The 21,844-nt window shown below is 44.9% G+C and overlaps 1 protein-coding gene across 2 annotated transcripts in view; it reads right to left on the reverse strand.

The window, feature by feature from the left end:
- The window catches only part of PTPN14 (protein tyrosine phosphatase non-receptor type 14), a 178,305-nt gene that overhangs the window by 16,850 nt on the left and 139,611 nt on the right, over positions 1-21,844 (reverse strand). Inside the window, exons 11-15 of one of the 2 annotated variants that reach the window (XM_004578645.4) lie at positions 18,934-18,991; positions 15,345-15,423; positions 11,469-12,925; positions 7,161-7,304; positions 2,608-2,826 (exon numbers count right to left, since the gene is read on the reverse strand). In XM_004578645.4, coding sequence (XP_004578702.2) covers positions 2,608-2,826; positions 7,161-7,304; positions 11,469-12,925; positions 15,345-15,423; positions 18,934-18,991 — 1,957 coding nt within the window. Of the gene's footprint in view, positions 1-2,607; positions 2,854-7,160; positions 7,305-11,468; positions 12,926-15,344; positions 15,424-18,933; positions 18,992-21,844 lie in introns of both variants that reach the window. The other variant, XM_058669182.1, reaches the window with a different exon arrangement.

A 21,844-nucleotide genomic window follows, 5' to 3' on the forward strand; every position in this document is an offset into this window, starting at 1 on the left:
AGTTACCACCTGTGATGTCAGTATCCCATATGAGCATCAGTTGAGTAGCAACTGCTCTGCTTGTGACACAGCTTCCTGCTAATGTGCTTGGGATGGCAATGGAGGATGGTCCAAGGCCTTGGGCCCAGCCTCTGGCTTCTACCTGGACCATCATGGGTTGTTGTGACCGTCGGAGGAATCAACCAATGGATAGAAGGCCTTTCTCTGTGTCATCTGGTCATTTTGCCTTTCGAAAGGAAAAATGAGTAATTTTCAAATGAATAATTTTTTCAAGAAAAATGAATATCAAATAAGCAACATTTTCTGATAGCTGGTTTTCTTTTACATTTTTTTAAAGGATTTACTTATTTTTATTGGATTCATTATTTTTACTCGATTCATGTGGATGGATGGAGAAGCTTTTTTAAAAAAAAAGATTTTTCTTTTTAATTGCAAAGTCAGATATACAGAGAGGAGGAGAGACAGAGAGGAAGACCTTTCATCTGATGATTCACTCCCCAAGTGGTCACAACAGTCTGAGCTGAGCTAAAGCCAGGAACCAGGAGCCTCTTCCGGGTGCAGGGTCCCAAGGCTTTGGGCCGTCCTCGACTGCTTTCCCAGGACACAAGCAGGGAGCAGGATGGGAAGTGGGGCTGCTGGCATACAAACTGGTGCTCATATGGAATCCCAGCACATGCAAAGCGAGGAGTTTAGCAATTAGGCTATGGCACCAGACCCCTGGTCGTTATTTGTAAAGATGCATTTATTTATTTCAAAAGGAGAATGACAGGTCATAGGAGAGGAAGGCAGAGGTGTGGCAGGCCTTCCAGTCACCGGTTCACAATAGCTGAGACTAGGTCAGGCTGAAGCCAGGAGCAAGGAATTCCATCTGGGTCTCCTGTGGGGGTGGCAGGAACCTAGGAAATTGAGCTATTATTCACTTTCCCGACTAGCAAACTGGACTGGAAGCACAGAGCAGCCAAGACGTTAAGCCGACACCCAAGTTCAGGGCATGAGGAGTCCTAAACTGAGGCTTAATCTATTACATCCCAAGGTTCAGCCCCAATCACTGCGATGTCACACTTCTTTGGACAGTATTTTCTGAAACACTACACTCAACCACAACATGTGTTGATACTTCATAAAGTTTATGGAAAACGGAATTAAACAATAAGCTCATCTGGGGGCAAAAATGATTTGAAACCCATGTAGTTTTTTCATGACATGCATTTTCCACACACTTTCTTTGGTACTCTTGTCCCTTACATGTTCTGCACGGAAACTGAACAGAACCAGCACCCACGCTCCTACTTCAGTGAGCTTCAGAAGCCCGAAGCAGCCACTAGCACTTCTGCGAGGACTGAACTCCAAGGAGGACAGGCTCCTAAGACTAAGAACACAGGGACTACAGGTACAAATTGTGCTGTTTTAAAACCTCCTATAACAAGGATGAGAAAGTCTTCCTAATTAAGTTCAGAGACAAAGGGGACATTCCACCTTCGCACTCTATCAGGCAACCACAGGCAGGACTTGAAAATCAATAAATTTATAGTAGACTAAGTTTTAAGTTGACAGTTTTGAATGACTATAAATTATGTCTTAAATACCCAAATGATCCCTGGCCAAAAAAACTGCTTATTCTTGTAAACTTGTTGTTACTGCATGGCTATTCAGGAAAGGCGGGCTATATGTTTGTATGCATGTTTGTAATTGTTAACTCGGGGCCTACCTCGTGGAGCAGTGGGCTAAGCCCCAACCTATACTCCTGGTCCCATACGGGAGCTGGCTGGTGTTTGCACTGCTCTGCTTCAGATTCAGCTCCCTGCTAAAGTGCCCGGGTAAACAGTGGACAATGGCTCAAGCCCTTGGGCCCCTGAATGCAGATGGGAGACGCAGATGGGCTTCTCAGGCTCCTGGCTACAGCCTGGCCCACCCAAAGCCGCTGTGACCATGTGAGGAAGATCTCTCTCTTCCCATCTCCCCCTTTCTCTGTAACACTGCCTTTCCAATATATAAATAAGTAACAAAGTTTTTTTTGTTCTAACTCAAGTTGACCTAAGCTACGAATATGGAGATTTGAAGAAATGATGGACTTAAAAATATTAAGAGAAATTTAACAGCACTGACTCATCAATTAGTATAGCAAATCCTGCAAGATTCACTATGAATAACATCTTCATGGTATGCCTGTGTGTGTGTGCGTGTATACATATCCATGCACCTAAACAGGATTTACAAATTAAGGCTTCCACTAAAGAATCAATAACCTATGGTATTATGAAAAAGTAACAGTCTCTGTTGCTACTGAACCAGATAAAAACCTCAAAGACCACAGAACAACCCCTGCGGTTTTGCAACAGAAAGAGGCAGTCCTCCGTTATTCCTGTGAGTTACAACACACAGAGAGACGAGAAAGCCTCCCTGAGGCTGCCAGACATCCTTCTCTACATGGATAGCCATGCCCTCCCAGGAGACCAGGAAAACACAGGAGCTGAGAAACATCCCCCACCTCCCACTGCCAAAGGACCAGGGACAAGCCAGGAGGCCCGGGGCAACCCCTGTACTTTCTCCATGCTTCTACCTAGCCCAGTGACCCTGCCCAACTTTCCCACACTCTCCCCTTCCTACCTTGATGTGCGAGGCATTGATGTAACCTGTGTTGTTTTCTTTGGTTGGTATCAGCTCTACCCGGTTCTCCTCGTATGGGACCACCTCGCGGATGCGGCTGCGCTCGGCATTCTCTGGCAAGGTTGCTGTGCTGAACACGCCATTGGCTTTTTTCTTTGGAATCTGCTCATACTCTGTGAACACCATTCCCTCTTCCAGCTTCTTCTTCAGGGTTCTGAACTGCAATAGCAACCAATCTTCAGCTCCCTAAATGATCCCCCAAAACCAAGCAAATCACCCAATACCTCTGCATGTTACATCAACAGTGACAATGAGGGATAGCGATAAAGAGGAATTTTTGTTAGCGAAGATTTATTTATTTTTATTGGAAAGTCAGATTTACAGAGATAAGGAGAGACAGAGAGAAAATTCTTCCATCTGTTGGTTCATTCCCCAAGTGGCCACCATGGCCAGAGCTGAGCCAGTCTGAAGCCAGGAGCCAGGAGCTTCTTCTAGGTCTCTTAAGTGGGTGCGGAGTCCAAGGCTTTGGACCGTCCTCGACTGCTTTCCCAGGCCACAAGCAGGGAGCTGGATTGGAAGTCGGGCAACTGGGATTAGAACTGGTGTCCATATGGGATCCCGGCATATTCAAAGTGAGGACTTCAGTCACTAGGCCACTGTGCCAGGCCCGATAATGAGGGATTTCAAGATGTGTCACTAACATGAGAGTAAATATTTGGTCTCATTATTAACCACACTGCTAGCTTCTCCAGCCTGACAACCACTTTCTTTCTCACAAGGTAAACAGAATACACCTTCAACAACTAGCAGGACTTGACATTCAAAACCACCATTTTGGCTGTTGATGCCTCTGCTTAAAGTTCTGACGATAAGGAAAGTGTTAATTATCTAAGCATTCTTTTCTCCACTTACCCAGTTGTTGTAGTTGAGTTAAATGCTAAGAAAACACTGGTCCACAGTCTACAGCTCCCATTAAGTCTCCCTCCTTTTAATTTCCCTCCCTGAATAAACTGCTAATTACAATAATATGATATTAATAGCACTAAATGGTCCCTTTAAAGTCCCTTCATTCTAATACCACATGCATACTGGCAGAAACCTAACATTCTGAAATAATTAATAGTACTTGTCTCTTAATCTTCTGATAGCAATTACAGAAACTACAGGAGCATTTTTCTTTCTTTTTTTTATTATTTTATGATACAGTTCCATAGGCTCTGGGATTTCCCATACACTCTTTCCCAAATTACCTCCCCCAACTTCCCACTGATCGTAACAATATAATGTTACAATAGTAGAGTCCTTCATAAACAGTCATAAGTCCATCATTCTGCTATTTAAGTGTATCATGGCATTGTGGGCATGGACAATGGTAGAGTCCAGCATCTTATTGTCAAGATATAGTTCATAGTTTAATTGGGAGTCCTCTTTGATTTGGAAGTAGAACTGCATTGTATCCTCACATCAGGATATGACAGTCTCCATTACACAGTTACTGTACATCCCTTTAAATGAAAAGCCACAATACAAAATCAACAACAGAAGAAAAACAGAAATTTATAACAACATGAAATGACATGCTACTACTGAATAACTAACTCTGAAGAAATGAAAATCAAGGACCTTCTTGAAGCAAAAGCTGCTACTGTATGACCTATGAGTCAGTGAAGAATTTAATATCAGAAAAAAAACTGTTTTGAAGAAATGAAGATTAAAAACACCAAAATCCATGATAGTTTCTGCTGATCTTTGTTGCTGAGATGTGTATCCTGTAGGCAACAGATAGATGGGTTTTCTTTTTGATCCCATCCACTAATCTATGACATTTCATTGATGAGTTTAAGCCATTTACATTCAGGGTTAATCTGGATAGGTGGCAATTTAGTCGTGTCATTTTAGTACTGAGTTGTTTCTTGCTTGATTTAGTCTTCTATTGTCATTTTACTGGGATATTCTTCACATTTGGGTTTGGTAGATGCTATTCCTTTTCTCCACCAAGAAAACATCTTGAAGTATCATTTGTAGGGCATGTTTAGAAGAGGCATATTCTTTGAATTTTTCTTTATTGTAGAAGGATTTTATTTCATTTTTAAAGGAAAGCTTTGTTGGGTATGTTACCCTGGGCTGACCATTTTTTTTCCTTTTAGAATCTGGAATGTGACTCAGTTCTCTTCTGGCCTGTAATTTCTTGTGAGAGATCAGCTGTGAGTCTGCTTGCCATTCTTTATATGTCAATTGATGTTTTTAAACATGCACATTTAAGGATCTTTTCCTTACGTTCGACTGAACACAGCTTGATTATCAAGTGTCAGGTGAAGATCACTTTTGGTCAACCCTCCTGGATGGTGTTTTCCAATTATTTCTCCAGATGAGTGAAGTTCTCATACATTATTTCATTGAATACATCTTTAAACCCAGCTTCTCTTTCTGTACCTTTTGGAACTCCCGTAGCTCTTTTATTTGGCCATTTAATAGTGTCTCTTAATTCCTGATTACCTTTTTAGCTAGACCCTATACTCCACTTTCAGCTTTTTGATTGTGTCATCATTGTGGCAAGAAGTATCTTCAATTCTGAGATTCTTTCTTCTGTTTCATTCATTCTATTATGGAGATTTTCCACTGAACTTCTAATTTGCTCCATTGCGTCCTTCATTTATAATAATTCAGCTTGATTTTGTTTCAGTGTTGCTATTTCCTGCATGACATATTCCTTAAATTCCTGTATGTGCTTCTCGTTGTGGATAAGAAGCTCTCTAACAAATTTTTTAAGTTCTTTATCCCCTATTTCCTCGATGTATTCCTCAGTTAACTCTGAGGCTGGTAAAGCCTTTTGCTCCTTTGCAGGGAAATCTTCAGTAATATTCATTGTGCCTCTATCTCTTCTTTTACTCTTAGTCATTGTACTTCTGGTTAGCATATTCTTCTCCTGAGGGCAAGTTTCTAAGCTGTGTTACAGTTCAATTTTACTGATTATGTTTAGTACCCAGTTCTTTGTAGTCACTTATGCTACTCCCTCCAGCGAGTTCCAGGTCTGGGCTCTTCTGTTAGGCTTTCACCACAGTCTCTGTAGCCCCAGCTTCTGGCTCACCACTCTTCACCTTCTGTGATCCTGTGCTGTTGCTGCACCACTGTCTATACAATCTTTTTCCTACTTCTGGCTCAAGCAGTTCCCAGGATAAAGGAGACATCAGGTATCCAAAATAGCCAGGCTGTTGGTGCTGCTGATCTTGCCGGAACCTGCTGGCTGTTAGATTCTGAGCGTTAACCAGATCTATTTTGGGTGGGGCCCCTAGGATGCCAAACTCAGTACTATTTTCCCTGGGACCAGTTCAATGCACTGAGTTGGAAGTGAGTTCTCTTCCAGCTTAGCTTATGCACAGCTCACTGTTGTCCGTCCACTCCCACAGCTTTTGCCACACTATCCAAAATGTACCTGACATGGCACTGGTGGAATTCTGGGTCTGCTGGCAATAAGGTCTGTGATCTACCCAAACCTATTTTGGGTGGAACCTGTAAGATAACACGTCAGTACTGTTTTCCCTGTGGGACCAGTGCAATGCACTGAGCAGGAAGTGAGTTCGGTCCCAGCTTAGTACATGTACAGTTTGCTGTTGTCCTTTCAGTCCCATAGCCTTTGCCTTTCTACACAAAATGGTGCCCCATGTGGCTCTGGTAGGTGTCTGGGCTGTGAAAGTCATCCTATTCCTCCATAGCCTGGTTGGGGTCTGTTGCTATATCTCTGCTCCTGGTTGAATCAAACAAATCGGCAGGATAGCCCGTTTTTTGGGTTCACCTCCTGAGCTCCGGGTGAACTCCGATTCCCATCTAGCTGCTGTTGGAGCTCTGGCCACTGGTGGAGGTCAGATAGCCACTCGCTGACTGCTGCTGGGGTATCCGGTCTCTGCAATACTACTCCATTGTCTCCACTGTTTCCTTGTGTCTGCCATTCTCTGGGTGCCCCTCTACTGTCAGGCTGTTCTCTCCTATTTCCTGAAATCTGCTCTCCCTGCTTCATGCTGGCTAATGATTCTTCATTGGCTTAAATGTGTCCTTACTCTATTCATCTTGATTCTCCCAGAAGCATCTTCTTTTTCACCTTTAAAAATACCACCTTCACCTTCTTTTTGCTTTTCAAAACCAAAGCACATTCTATAGTCATACAGGAGGATGGCATATTAAAGAATTCTATAAACACCTTAGATAAAATAACCATTTTCTAAGAAATTGTAACCACCTACAGAAATCACAAGAGGTGGAGAGCATAGCTGTTGTTTCTTTTTCTTTTTACAAAAATATTACAGGCCCAAAGAAAATGAGTGTTGAACAACACTATACAGCTTGTTACCGGACGGTCTTTAAAGGCAATTTGACAAAGTGGGAGGAACTGAAGAAAGAAACAGAAGATGCTGGAAAAGGTCAATTTAATGCAAGCCAGACCAGATCTTGCCAACCTCAAATTGAAGAATGGATTCAACAAACCAACCCAAGGCTTGGCATGTTTGGGCAGGGAGGGGGCTGGGAATGACTCACACACTGAGGAGTCCAGCACTTACCCTCTCGTCCATGGGAATTCGGGCGCCATCACCTCGGCTCTCTTCCCGCCCCGGGACGCGGGCCACGGAGAGTCCATTCAAAGCAGCCAACATCAGCGGCCTCTTCTGTACTTCCAGGCCTGCCCTCTTCTGCTTCTCTAGATTCTTGCAGCAAGAAAAGGCACGTCCTCATTGTTTAGAATACCAGCACAAGCTTGGAATGTGTTTTAATCTCCCCAAATCTGTAACTCCCCAGCCAAGGAATGCAGACACTCACCATTAGGTGGGAAAATGCAAACCCAGACTTCCCATTATTCCCTCTATACCCAAGAAAACCAGTTCCTACAGGACTGCTGAGCTTGTACTTCTAAGTTTTAATTAATTCACTCATTAGAGAAATAAAAGTAGAAGGTTCTCTACAGACATACCTGCCATAGGGCACGCTGTCTCTTGCATTCCCTCTCTCATACATGCATGCACACACATATAAGACACACAGACTAGGGTTAAACGAATACAGGACAAAGAAAACAGAAACAGTTACGTGAATCAACTAATCCAATCCCAATGGTGGATTCTTGCAAAGAAGGAATGTTGCACGTGTGCAAAATGTCCTCTGTGCTGCTGATGGAGAAACATGCAGACATATCCTGGAGAGGCCGAGTCTCCTTAAGTCTCCATCCCCAGGAACTAAGGCTGAGAATGCGACCCTGTACTAGTATCTGGTCCTTGGTGAAGTCACAGCTGTGCTCCTCCACAAGACAGTGAAACTGATCAGCCCAGGACTGCCCTGCATGTCTCATCCAGTGGAGCCAAAGGAATGGACCGACCCTGTGTCTCCCAACAACCACGGCAGGGCATATCTGACAAGGCCACGTTATTTATGGGGAAACCTGACACGGGGGCTGAGCAGATCATCACAGGAAAAGTTTTCATGTTCCTATCACAGAGTGGCTTGCAGCTCTCTGGGGTCCACACTCTGTAGCTGCACCTGCAGTCAGAATGAGATGAGCTGGGCACTGGCTGTGAGGCCCACCACTGCTCCCTCCCCAGTGCCTGAAACTGACCAAGCTGTGACCAAAACCCTTCAAACTCACTCAGGGTTCATTAGGAGCATTTCCTTAAAACCACTTCATCTTATGCATTAAGAGAAGAATAGAAGCAGAGTGTCAGATTTTGATCCAAGCTGAAATGGAAACTGAAGGGTCACCTTATCACTTCTTTCTCAAGCCTTCAGGGACTTTCTCTCTGATTCTATCACTTGCAAATGTCTTCCCAAGGTATCTTGACAGAGGTGATCACACAGGGTAGCAGACTACTCTGTGAATAGAGGGACAGCACATCCTACCATCCCATGCTTCCCTTGCACGTGCAACACCGTCACTGTGATGTCCCCTGCCATCAGCACTGGAGCCTCTGCAAGTGATACTGCCTGTAAGACACCTGTCCTGGTGATGGAGTCTGCTCATGCACGAGATCAGAGAGACACCTTGGGGGAGAGCGAACGGCAAGGAAGCGAAGAGCACAAAGGGCTCTCAGCCAGAAGGAGCAACACCCTTCAGAATGGCCTGGATTTCTCAATCTCAGGCAACACCTTGCGGAAGACTCTGGATTTAAATCGGTGAGTCCTTGCTTGCATTTTGGGACCATAGGATGTTTTACCCCATCACTTCTTTTTTAGTTGGGAATGTATTGTTCCTATCCCAAGTTTCTAGAAAAACAATTTTTAGTGTCTCTCAACAGTCTTTCTCTCTTCTTACTCGCATTAGACAGTGACCTCAAGTAGGCCTAAGACAGTAAGTCAGTAACTGGTACTTTTTGTGGGAAAGAATTACTGTTTATCTAGTGAAAATGGAAGGTCCAGTGATAAAATAGTTGTCTCTTAACTTTTTCTTTTTTTTTTTTTTTTAAAGATTTATTTTATTTTTATTACAAAGTCAGATATACTGAGAGGAGGAGAGATAGAGAGGAAGTGGAGCTGCCGGGACTAGAACCAGCAGCCATATGGGATCAAGGCGAGGACCTTAGCCACCAGGCCACACCACCTAGCCCTTAACTTTTTCTTATACTCAGCTTTTTACCAGAGATGAAAACAACATTCATAACTCAAAGATCTATTAGAGAACTAAAAACAGGGAGCAGTAGGAACTGCGAGGAGCAGCCATAAAAGCCTGGTTTCCTCCACTGCACACAAAAGCAGCTCCAACATCACTCAGAGCTGCCTGGAGGGAGGATTCTTACCATACTTCTCCCTCATCCACTGGGGAAAAAGTTGGTTTCCATTTGTATACAGCTTCTCATTGTCCCCTTACCCAGAAGGTTTTGGGATGGCTGCTGGTGGTTCTGTCCTCCCGACCACTCCTAGCAAGCCCATGGAGAGGAGGACAGAGATGCATGTGAGATATGCAGGTGCATTTAGGTCAGGGCAGAGTCCCTGCATTCAAAACTAAAGATGGCCATCACCTTGGGCCATGCTTGGCCTCCTCCCCAACAGTCTCTAATCCTCTTCTGAGGTCTGGATGCCAGCAAAGGTTGTAATGCTGGAGCTCCAGACTGTGTATAGGATTTGGGGAAAAAAGGAGTAACAAACATAACAATAATCATGCTCCTGAACTGAAAGTTAATGGTTAAAATCTGTTAGTTGCTCATATGCCTATGGATGGAACGGAATTGAATATGGGGAGGGGAGGGTTGGAATGGCAAGCACCTTGCTCCTTTTCAATAATGCAAGGACAAACACCATGATTTTGACTACAGGCTCTTTAAGAGGATGAATATGACCAAATGAGGTTACGGGACCATGTGGACATCATTAAGCATCAAGCTGGCAAGACCAAAAGATTCTTGAGGCTACAGTTGCTTTTCAGAGGCCTGGGGCCAACAAGTGTTGAAAAATCCCCTTTCTACGAATGAGGTTTTTTTTTCCCAAGTTGGGAAAGCTCTTCCCCAGTGGCATCCCCCCAACATTTCACTGCACCCCAAGCCAAAAGCTCTCATTGCCAGCCATGCAGGTAATCTTTCACAATTTCCCTCTAGCTCTGCAGAAAGTGGAAAAAGTTCTGCTTGTACCAAACTCTCAGTCCAAAACTATGAGGCTGAGAATGTTTTTTAGTTTTTTCTAAAGCAACCAAGTTGCTATGGTTAGATTCCTTAATTTGGCAAAGCAGCCTCCTTAAAATCTTGGCTTCTCAGATGGATTTCCAGTGATGAGGAGTGAGGATGACTTATAATCACAGCAAGACTAATGAACCCCATCAAAGCAAAGTTTCAGTTGCAACTAGAATTCTTACATAAGATTCAACTTCACAGTACAGCTGTAGAGAACGAACAGTAGTCAGTCTGGAGTGGGTAATAAATGGTGTTTCTAGGAGAGTGAAAATTTTCAGGACAGGCAGCAACGGAGCTGCTAAAAGCAGCAATTTCAATCCAAAAAGTTTTTAAGAAGAGAGATTCACCCTGTCCTCGGTGTACATCTTGCTTGAAAATACCTCTGGTCACCTGGGACGTAAGTGTTTAGAAGAAGGGCTGTCAATATCTAGTATGTGCCTTCAGAGGTCACAACTATGTATGTGTGTATGGGTCTGTATGTGTACACTTACGTACATGAATTCTGAAAAGGCCTGATAGGAAACAGAAAGACAATGGAAAATTTCTAATTTATATATCCAATTATTACGATTTTCCTGAATTGAACATCCGCTGAACAAAAATGTGAAAATAAGGCTGGCTACATCATTGTCTGGACAACACTGGTGAGCTATCTTGACACGGATCTATACAGAGAGTTGATTGATACAGGAAGGCTGTTCCTTTGACAGCTGATTGGGGGGAAAAGTATGTTTCTCCTGGAAAAAAAAAAAAAGATGCCAAGAGATATAGGGAGCAAAGCTTTCAGCACTTTGTCCAATTAGAATTTGAGTTCCCAAACAGCAAAATATTGGGTTAGGCATTGACCAACAATCCCAAAGTTCTGTTCTAATGCTGCACGCCAAGTATACCTGCTGCCACAAATGACAACGGGAGGTTTACTTCAAAGGACACAAACCAACATCTGGAGAAAAAGAAATACTATCTGTTCTATGTCTGATGATTTTTTTTAAAGCACCACATTCACACAATAAATCTTTAGTATCTTCTTTACTGCTTAAAAATATGTACCAAGGCACTTCAAAAAATGGAACCAAAAGATGAGTTTCCTTTGTTGTAACGTATGTCTGAGACCCACACGTCACTGTCTTGTAATGTGCATTTCCTGCGAATGCTCTGCTGCCCACACCCCCTAGCACCCAGCACCATTTGTTTCCCCACCATGAAGAGGAAAACACTTACCCTGATCATCATCTCTCTCTCTATAATGCTGTCCTCCAGGGAAAACATCTCAGACACAGGTCTCTCCTTCACCGGCTCTTTCCTGGCCCGCTCCTTCACACTGGTCAGGTCGGGTTCAGAGATAGATGGGCCAAGCGAGGGTCCAGCTGCAGTGGGTTGGTCGGCCCGGGAAACACTAAGGGCCTTGGCCGGCCCATGCCTCAGCAGCCTTGCCCGGGTGACAGCAGGTGGGAGGCTGCACGGGTCTGGCCTCAGCGCACCATTGCTAACACTTTTCCTTGGCCCAGGGTACTCGGGTGGGGGTTTGTTGGGGATGCGAGCCAAGGCGGCCTGTAGCTGGGCACTGTACTCCATCTTCTCCCGGAGTGTGGGGATCTGGGCCACAGGCTCAGGTATCTCCTCCTCCTCCTCGCTCTCACTGCTGTGGATCAGCATGGTGGCGTCAGACAGAGTCTTCTTGTGCTGGTACTGGGGCAGCTGAGGGGGCTCGTCAGGTGGGCCCTGCTCACGGAATGTGTTGCGGCGTGCCAGGGGGATGTGTAGCGACTTGAGCGTCATGGCTTCCATGCCACGCACCATACAGTTCATCACCTCCAGGCTGTGGCGCTTATTCACCGCGCCGTGGTGCTTGGTGGCTGTGAGGGGCTCGCTCACCTCTTGGAGAGACTGATGCACCACTGGCGAGCTATCCTCCTGGAAGGTCTTAACTGACAGCTGCACCTTGCGGGTCACCAGGTCAGGGCTGCTGCCACTGACATACTTGTGGCGGTGACTGGCCAGGTCGGGCGTGCTGGTGGCAGGCCGGGGCCGAGGGTAGGGGGGCGGCGGCCGGAAGAGATAGTTCTTAAGCATGTGGGCTGTGCTATAGTTCTGGCTGCCTTGGAGCTGCATGTTGGCCAGCTCTGGGGTGCTCACCGTGTGTGAGATAGCGCTGGCCCCGGGCTTGCTGGGCACTGCCTTGTTCTTTGCGGTCATTGGGTCACTGGGACAGAGGAGCTTGTTTCCGTAACCACCCTGCAGCGTGTAAGGGATGGTGTAGGGGTGTCTCTCCCGCATCTCAGGTTGGCTGTACACCAGGTCCTCGGGCTGATTGTAGGCGTGGGTGTTGATAATGTTGAGGTTTCGCAGAGATTGGCTCTGGCTGTCGGTGTGCACCATGCCACGCTTCATCTGCCGCATGACGGTCTCGTAATCAGGGGTGGGCCTGTAGGAGGGCACGATGATAGCACTGTGCCGGTGGCTGGGGATGTAGTCAGCTCGCATGATGTCACTCCCAGGGATGCTGAGGTTGGAGGAGACAGGGGAAGCCTGGATGAAACTCTGGGAGCAGTTGAGGGAGTTGATGCTGTGAACGCTACACACGCTGCCATTGGTGACAGTGCCGTTTAAGTAATTTAGGTCCAGGCTGTTGTGAGAGTTGCAATATAAGGCTTCTTCATTCCCATGAAAGATGCTGTCTACAAGAGGCCAAACAGAGGCACATGAACCTCCACGCCATCCGTTCCAACACAGAGGGTGATTTAAACGAGTCATGGAAAGTGAAATCCACGGTCTCCACCAACATATTTCACAGAAAAATGGAAAATTTCTCAGACAAGAAGCCAGCAGACAGAAGCAACACTTTTAAGCATGCTAAAAGGAAGACCCAAATGTAAACAAGGCTATGCACATTCAGAACGTGTTGTCTGCGTCAGTTTTCCATTCTGCCAAGCACAAGCTTTCAGAGCAGGCATCAGCAATAGCCCTCACACCAGGGAAACCTGTCCTTCCGCACCACACCATCACCAGATGTCTTGCCAACATGCCAAGAACTTTAACAAAGGGACAGATCTGAGGTTTTGTAGCATATGGAGCTACTTTGCCTAGCTGCGATGTTCAGGGTCCCTTTACCCAAGGGGCTGTTCAGAAGTCAGGAAGCCACAAGACAATTGGCAAAGCAGTAACAGCTGTACCGCTGGCATGCTCTCAACAGCAACCAGAGCAAGTCATGATTGGAACCAGGAGTTCTGAGTGGGTGTCATCCCAAGCTGCTGCTTGGGATGCCTACTTCCTATTCCTGGCTCAAGTCCTGGCTACTCCACCTCCAATTCAGCTCCCTGCTAGTGCTCCTGGCACACATCAGGTACAGCTCAAGTACTTGAGTTTCCGCCTCCCAGGTGGCACACCTGGTCAGAGTTCCTGGCTCCCGGATTCAGCCTGGCCCGGCCTCAGCTGTTGCAGCCATTGAGGAGAGAAAGTTGGTGGGAGATCTCTCTTTTCTCTATCTCCATCTCTTTGTGTCTCTGTCACTCCACCTTTTAAATAAATCTTTTTAAAAAATAAGACGTTCTTTTAGCCCTCTCCAAAATCCTCCTCTTGACCTGGTTTTATCATTGAGGTCCAATTAAGTAACTATTCACTGCAAAGAAGTTGTTCTAGAGACTAAAAACCTATTTCTAAAGGGAGGCCATTCTAGGTGTCCCATGTTCATTACACACAAACACAGTCCCTAGAAAGGACACCTCTTGACCAAACACACTTCTCTACCCAAAACACATTTTCCACTACTGTTTTAAAAAAGAACAAAGCAGAGGAAGGTGAAATCAGAAAAGGTAACAGGCAGAAATGGTAATTAAAAATATTCAATGATCTGAAGGATAGGAACAGATCTGATCAGACAAAAAGGCAAAGAAAAAAGGAGCTGAACAGGCTACAACATGCACACTTCCAGTAGAACTTGCTTCCAATGGGGTTGGCTGCCCCCACCTCCCAGAAGCAGGGTAATTTTGCTATCTGAACTTTTTTTAAAGCAGTAGTTTTATTAAATTACATTCTTTGTTTTCATGTTCACACTTTGGTATCACAGAGGATTCCGACTGGCCAAGAGATGATGGAGATCCTAGGGCTCCAGGTAACACCCCAGGTTTCCTAATATCTCATTCTCTGAGATGCAGTTCCTGTAATGGTTGAGATGTCAGTTTTCACATCCAAATTTCACTAGTACCTTTCTCTTTATGCCATTTCTATACCGATAAGCTGGAATAACACCACCATAGGTTTATTCTGAGGATTAACTGAGCTTATCAATAGTAACTACTTAGAACAGTGCCGAGCACATCATACTTGTTCTATAAATGTTTACTGTTGAACTGTTATAACTGTGATTACCAACTGGAAAGAGTTTTTTCACATATTTTTCATAAGCGAGAAAGAGAGCAAAAATGGATTTTCTTTATTCTGAGAGGCAACAAGTACCTTAAGAAACAGGATACAGGGAAAGATGAAGTGGGAAAAAACTCTGAAAGAAGGATCTTTTCTTTTTTAAGGTACAGAGAAAGTTTCCATCTCTTAGTTCACACCCCAAATGCCCACAACACTCAGAGCTGGCCAAGCCAAGGCCAGGAAGCTAGGATATTCAACCCAAGTCTGACATGGGTGCCAGGAACCCAGGTACTTGAGCCATCACCTACAACTCCTAGGGTATACACTAGCAGGAAGCTGGAATTGGAAGCAGAGCTGAGCCTCCCAGCAGGTGCTCCAATATGGAAGGCTGCTCCCAAAGACGGTGGATTACATCCGGCTGGCCAGAACACCTGTCCCCACTTGTCTCCATGAGATACTGGCTGATGTCTCCAAGCTTGTGATATTGGCCTTGCAGCTAACACACTCAGCTGGTCCGGCTGCCCTCTTCTAAATCTTGTTGAGAGTCAGGAGAAAAGAACTCTTTCACTGTCTCAGCCCTGACTTTCCCGGGCGGAGAATCTGGGGGGCAATTTTCTTTCAGGGGTAACTGATGTACAGGTTTCTCACAAATTGAAACTCCTGGCCTCCATGCAGACGACGACCAAGCTAAAGTAGAGGCATTGCCAGCGCCTGAAGGAGGAAAGGCAGAGTTACCTTGTGAGGTGTGCGTTTCCGAGTAGTGCTCGCCACACTGGACATGCATGGGAGGCAGGATGTACGGCTGCTGCCTGGGCTAGAACAGAGAATACAGCGGAGCTGGGTAGGAGGCCTCGGCATGAACCAACACCCACTCATCAGAGAACCACCGCCCATGCCTCATGTCTATCCCTTGGACCTCTCCCTCTCATCTGTACCGCAGGTCAGAACTAAGTCTGGGACTGGACAAACCACGAGGGGGTAAGCGACAAGCTGGGTTCAGGATCAGGCAGAGGAACAGGCTACAAAGGCAGCAATGCAGCTCCATGTTTACCATCTGGCCCGTTGATCCATGAAAGGTTCTCCATGCCCTGCCTCACAGGAAGCACTCAGTACAGGTATGTTATGACCACCCACCTGGGAAATCATGGGAGAGTGACAGGGGAGGCTAATGGGCTCTTCTTGGAGCCACAAACTCCCACAGACCCCTGGAAGCTGTGCCCACGAGGCTGAGTCAGAAGCCCACATTAACCTCAAGCAGGGCCAAAGTCCGTGCTAAGCTGGCGCCAGTGGTGAACTTGCACAATGATCTAAAAGATGACCCCTAAGGAGTGTGCACTTCTCAAGATCACGTATGGACTTCCCCCCAACACAGAACCAAAGGCGGGAAGCAGGGCCTGCTGGGAATCCAGTGCAGTGCGACACCAGCCACTCTCCAAGTGCAAAAACTTTCCCAACAGACTCTCACAGCTGACTGACTGCACTGACCCTGAAAAACTCCTGCTGCAGAAGAGGACAAAACTTAAAACCCCCAGAAGGGCCCTCACATAGATTAAATAGTTGGTGGGTCAACCAATGAAAGAGGATTATTCACAAACGTGACCTAGGGCAAGACATATAACTCCAGCTGGTCTCCATTTTCTGTCAATCCAGTGAAGCTCCTTCCTCAATCACTGTGCGTTCTGTTTACATTTGGATTTCAGGTAAGAGATTGTTTTATGGAAAAAAATCCATGTCAGGGGGAAAAAATCTCTTAAGTTTGTAAGGATTATATGCACATTATTATTAGTCTTATAACTTTAAAGATTTTTCCCCATGACACGGACTTTTTCATAAAATCAAGAGAGCCTCAAAAATTCACATTTTGTGTATTATGACAAATTATCCAGGGTCTGAGTGGTGGCTCAGGGGCCTAAATCCTCACTTTGCATGTGCCAGGGTCCCATATGGACACCAATTCATGCCCCGCTCCACTTCCCAACCAGCTTCCTGCTGGTGGCCTGGGAAAGCAGTGGAGGACGGCCCAAAGCCTTGGGACCCTGTACGCATTTGGGAGACCTGGAAGAAACTCCTGGCTCCTGGCTTTGGATTGCTCAGGTCCAGTCATTGCAGCCACTTGGGGAGTGAACCAGCAGATGGAAGACCTTTTTCTCTTTACCTCCTCCCCTCTGTGAATCTCCTATCCAATAAAAAACAAAACTCACAAAAAATTACATATGGATTTTTTTTTTTAAAGATTCATTTTTATCACAAAGTCAGATATACAGAGAGGAGGAGAGACAGAGAGGAAGATCTTCCGTCCGATGATTCACTCCCCAAGTGAGCCGCAACGGGCCAGTGCGTGCCGATCCGAAGCTGGGAACCTGGAACCTCCTCCGGGTCTCCCACACGGGTGCAGGGTCCCAAAGCCTTGGGCGGTCCTCAACTGCTTTCTCAGGCCACAAGCAGGGAGCTGGATGGGAAGTGGAGCTGCCGGGATTAGAACCGGCGCCCATATGGGATCCTGGGGCGTTCAAGGCGAGGACTTCAGCCACTAGGCCACGCCGCCGGGCCCGGTAGGTACATTCTTAATACCAATATAAATTTATCTCTGAAATCCAAATTTCCTTGTGTTTTTCTGGAGTACTTTTTCTTTCCTACCAAATACTCATGAGCACCAAGGGAGCAATTCAAGAAGGTAATGAAGACAAGGAATCCAAAAATTCAAAGAAAACAACGGAAGAGAAATTAAACTAAGCCAAGAAAATAGTTCAGGGTACCACAGTAAAGGTATTATACAAATTCTCTGAAATATTTTCAAGTGTCTCTTTCGTTGACTTTTACATTATACTTTTAAAAGTTTTTCTCTTCTTGGCAATACATAATTCATTTCAAACTTTCCATAGTAAGTGTAATGGCTTGGTGGCTTTCTTATGTTTTAAAAAGAGTGGGAAGGGATTTGTATAAGGGTATACTGTGAACTAGTATATATTTGTGGAAAATATGCATTCTTTAAAAAAAACTGCATGGAATACAAAAACCTTTTTTGTACTAACATAGATTTATCTTTACATTTCATTTGCCCACAAGTTTTCTTAAGTCTTTTTCTAAATGTACAGGTTAAGGACAGTAACTGCCAAACCTCCCAGTACATTTCAGTAGTATTTATCCCATTTTTCTCCACATTTGATATGCACACACAAAAACAGACTGAAATTACAGGTAGCAGAAGGGCCAAATGAGAATGGTGACTGCTGCTTCTGGGTATCTGTAAGGAGGCCAAGAGACAACGTTGCAAGTCTGACTCTCAATTGCTGTAAGGGACTCTTGGTGAAATGACTGAAACCCCAAGGGCAGGAGGGGTGGGGAGGCCCCAAAACCAGCTTCTGGACTGACTTCACCCAAGTAAGACAGGGAAGCCTCTGCATGCTCCCAGAATAATTACATGAGATCAGATCATTCTGCCCTTGTGCTGTTTCATGACCATAAATGAAAAATGTTCTCACTAATTAAAGACATTTGGGCACTAAAGAAGAGAAGGAGAAAAAAACATAAGCAAAGGAAAATGAATAGAGAAACCAGAGCCACAGACCAAGCCACTGGTACTCCAGCAGAACTCTCACAGTGCCCCTACAGTTCCAAGGCCAAGGGCTCCGGGTGAGATGTGGTACATGATACTGACAGAACCAGCACTCAAGGGAAGTCTAGTGACTTTTATGTCATAATGTTACGGCTCAACTCTAGCCACTCTGTGATTCCATGCTTATGTGGTCTCCATGTAGCAAATTGCCCACAGACTTACTTAAGCAAAGTCAATGATACACCAGAGGATATACATTGTTTGTGAAGAAAAATGTAATTTTGTTCTCTTACAAAAAAGAACAGTTCATCTAGAAAAACTTAAAAGGAAATCAACTCTTTGCATCTTTCTACTTCCTAATTTTTGAGAAATCCACAAAACAAAACACAGCCCCATAAAGATCACAAAGATTAGAACTGGAGTTGTGTTTCTTTATTCACATGAGGAGGGAGACTTACCTCACCTCACCTCCCCAAAGTAGTCGCAGCAGTTTGAGTTTGGTTAAAAAAATAATACTGGATGGATTCAAATTTTGTTGGCTAATTAAAACCTTACAATTCTCACTGGCTGGGAACAGATGTAGAAAGGTAAATGCAGGCCACACTGGAGAAGGGATGGGCAGGGACAGGTGAAATGGGAACTGGGAGGATGTTCCTGCGCTTACGTAGCTTCCTGTGTACTCACAAAATCTCCCCTGGTCACCAGGTCCTCATCAACACTCCTTCCCTAGCATTCCAACCACTTACTGACTGAAGATCTTGTACGTACCAGGGAGGACCGGCTCCAGGTTGGCTGGCGTCTGATAGGAGGTGGAGAATTTGACTGTCTAAATGAAAGGTAGAAAAAAATGAGAATTATTATCATTATTGAGCAGATGGATGCTGATAAAATAGATGGGGAGGCCGACTAGATCAATAGCACTGACACCAAAACATGATCAGTGCTTATTTCTGGATGCTAATGCCAAGAACAATTTCAATTTCCATTTTTGTTCTCACAATGTTTGGAACACATATGTTTGTAATAAGCTTTCAAAGATATTATTAAAAGAATAAGGCTGGGACCAGTATGACACAGCAAATTAATAAGCCTCTGCCTGTGATGGCTGCACCCTAGATTGATGCAGTCCCAGCTGTTCCAATTACAATCCACTTTCCTACTAACATATCTGGAAAAACAGCAGAAGATGGCCTAAGTATTGAGTCCTACCCACCCAAATGAGAGACCAGAAGTTTCCTTCACCTTGGCCCAGTCCTGGTCTTTGTGGTTATCTGGGGAATGGAACTTAGGATATTGTTCTCTCATCTCTTTTAAACACAACATTAAAAAAAAAAAAAAGAATGGAGCTTATTATAAAGAAAATAAGGTTGTGAAACAAAAACAATCCTTAATATAGTTTTTCAAAACAATTCTTGGTACTCTGTATGTGTGTAAACTCATCTAGTAACATGTTATTTAAGTTCATGGCATTGTAAATTTCTATTTTTCTTCCTATTGTTGATTTTGTATTATGACTTTTCATTTAGGGGAGGTACAGTAGCTGTGAAATGGAGACTAACTTTTCCAGATGTGAGGATACAATGTAGTATGCATCTCTAATTCCAGACAAAGATGGACTTACAATGAAACTGTTCACTATATCTTGACAATAGGATGCTGGACTCTCTGCCATTGTCCATGTCCATAATGATGGACATATGACTGTGTATGAAGAACTATACTTTAGTAATAATATAGAGGAACTAGGTGTGTGTGGAGGGAATTGGAGAGGGGATAAGGGAAATGCCAGGAGCCTATGGAACTATATCATAAAATAATAATAATAATAAATAAAGATTTTAAAAAAGCAATAAGAAAAGTATCTTAAAATGCTTCTAGCCAAATAAAACTCAAAAACAGATAAAATGTTTTTGAACATGACTATCCAAAGATACTTTTTGTTAAAATGACACCTATTACAGACATTCCTTTCTGGATAGCCAACATGAATAAAAAAAAAAAAAAAGAGCTAAAAATGAGAACTGAAATCAAAGGGGCCTTCAAGGTGGGTGTCAAATGCCATGAGAACACTTCTCCAAAGCTCAGTGTTAGCATGGAACAAGAACCAGAACAGGCCGACCTGTGTGAAAGCCAATCCTTTCCCCCATTACTACCTTTCTGGTAATAATGCACTTTCTTTTAAGAGCCGGTAGAGATGACAGAGCAATATTTGACTCATAAAATGTCTGAATATACACATCATTAACAGACCTATATTAAACCACTTCCCCTTGTCCCTGACATGCCAGGAGCCTCTCCTGGTATTAACCACCTGGTGACACCAAAGGGCAACGAGCACTCTCTGGAGAAGGATGCTGACCTGTTGATGACGGTGTCACTGAACTCCAGAGTGACACTGCAAATCTTGACCCAGCCCATGTTGAGCCTCTGCAGCTCACACGGAACTGACTGAACATGTGTGTGAGTGGCTGTGGAGGCGGAGAGACCCTTCACAGACAGTGCCCAGTTTTCATCAGAGTTAGCAACATCCCTAGGATGGCTAAGAAAGAGAGTAGGATACTGAAGGCGGAGAATGAAAACCCAATTTAATTTCAGCTTTTAGTCTAACATGTAGTGTTCACTAATGTTAGAGGACCACAGAGGAAATACACACAGAAAGCTCTACAGTAAAATCATCAGCAAATAGTTCAACCAGAAGATTACAGTGAAATCATTCACTCCATGGAAGTCAAGTCCAGTGCTCCTGATGGGGTCAAGGACAAAAATCAACACTGCAGAGAAAAACTGTGCAGAGGCATCCTGGAGGGAAGTGGGTATGGGGTCCAGTGTCTGAAGGAAAGACATAGCCTCAGATCTCTTCCTCCCTGGCCTACCGTTCCTGTGTCTTAGATTTGCCAACTGTGCTAGTAGGCCTATGGCCATAGGCTTTGGCTTCAGATCCCGACAGGGCCTGACTGCACCGTCGGCTTTGAAAGAGCTTCCAGCATGCTGAACAGAGAGTCTGCATCACCCCTGGGTTCCAGCTACAAAGCAGCTGTACACTTCAGCAGGAAGTGCTCCAGGACTGGACTCTTGGCGCCAGTACGTGTCCGCCGTGGCAGTGGAAAGGAAGCACTCCCCTGGCATTGGCAGCCCTGACACTCTTTGAAACAAAATGAAGTGCCCTGGGTGTCCCAACGGCTGAACACACTCTGCTCAGGAACTCACTCCCAATGTCTTTTGAAGGCAATCAGGGCAGAGCCCACGGCGGGGTGAGTCCCAGCACGCGGTCGCCAAGGTCAGGTCACAGTCAAGTGTCCTCATCAGACACCCTTTTATCATCTTTATTTCCAAATTAAATTTAAAAAAACGACATACGGATTTGTGCCATCTATGAATGTCTTCCAAATCTTCCTCTAATTACCCTGGCCTCTCATTTGCAGTAAGATGACATGACCCAGGAGCACACGACACGCAGGGTTAGCCAACTGTGTCAGCAAACGGGGCAGAGGATGACAAGCGCTTCTTCTCTTTCAAGCGGGCTCGTCATCGCACTACTCACGTCTGAGCCCACTCCACATCTGACACGAAGGGGCACCCTGGCAAATTGGCAGCCTCTCAACTTATCCAAACTCAGAGTTGGGGGTGGAAAGGCACTAATGCAGCCATCCTGTCCAGGCAGTAGAGCACTGGCAGTCAA

Source organism: Ochotona princeps, chromosome 10 (genome assembly GCF_030435755.1).
Source record: "Ochotona princeps isolate mOchPri1 chromosome 10, mOchPri1.hap1, whole genome shotgun sequence".
Classification (NCBI taxonomy): domain Eukaryota; kingdom Metazoa; phylum Chordata; class Mammalia; order Lagomorpha; family Ochotonidae; genus Ochotona; species Ochotona princeps.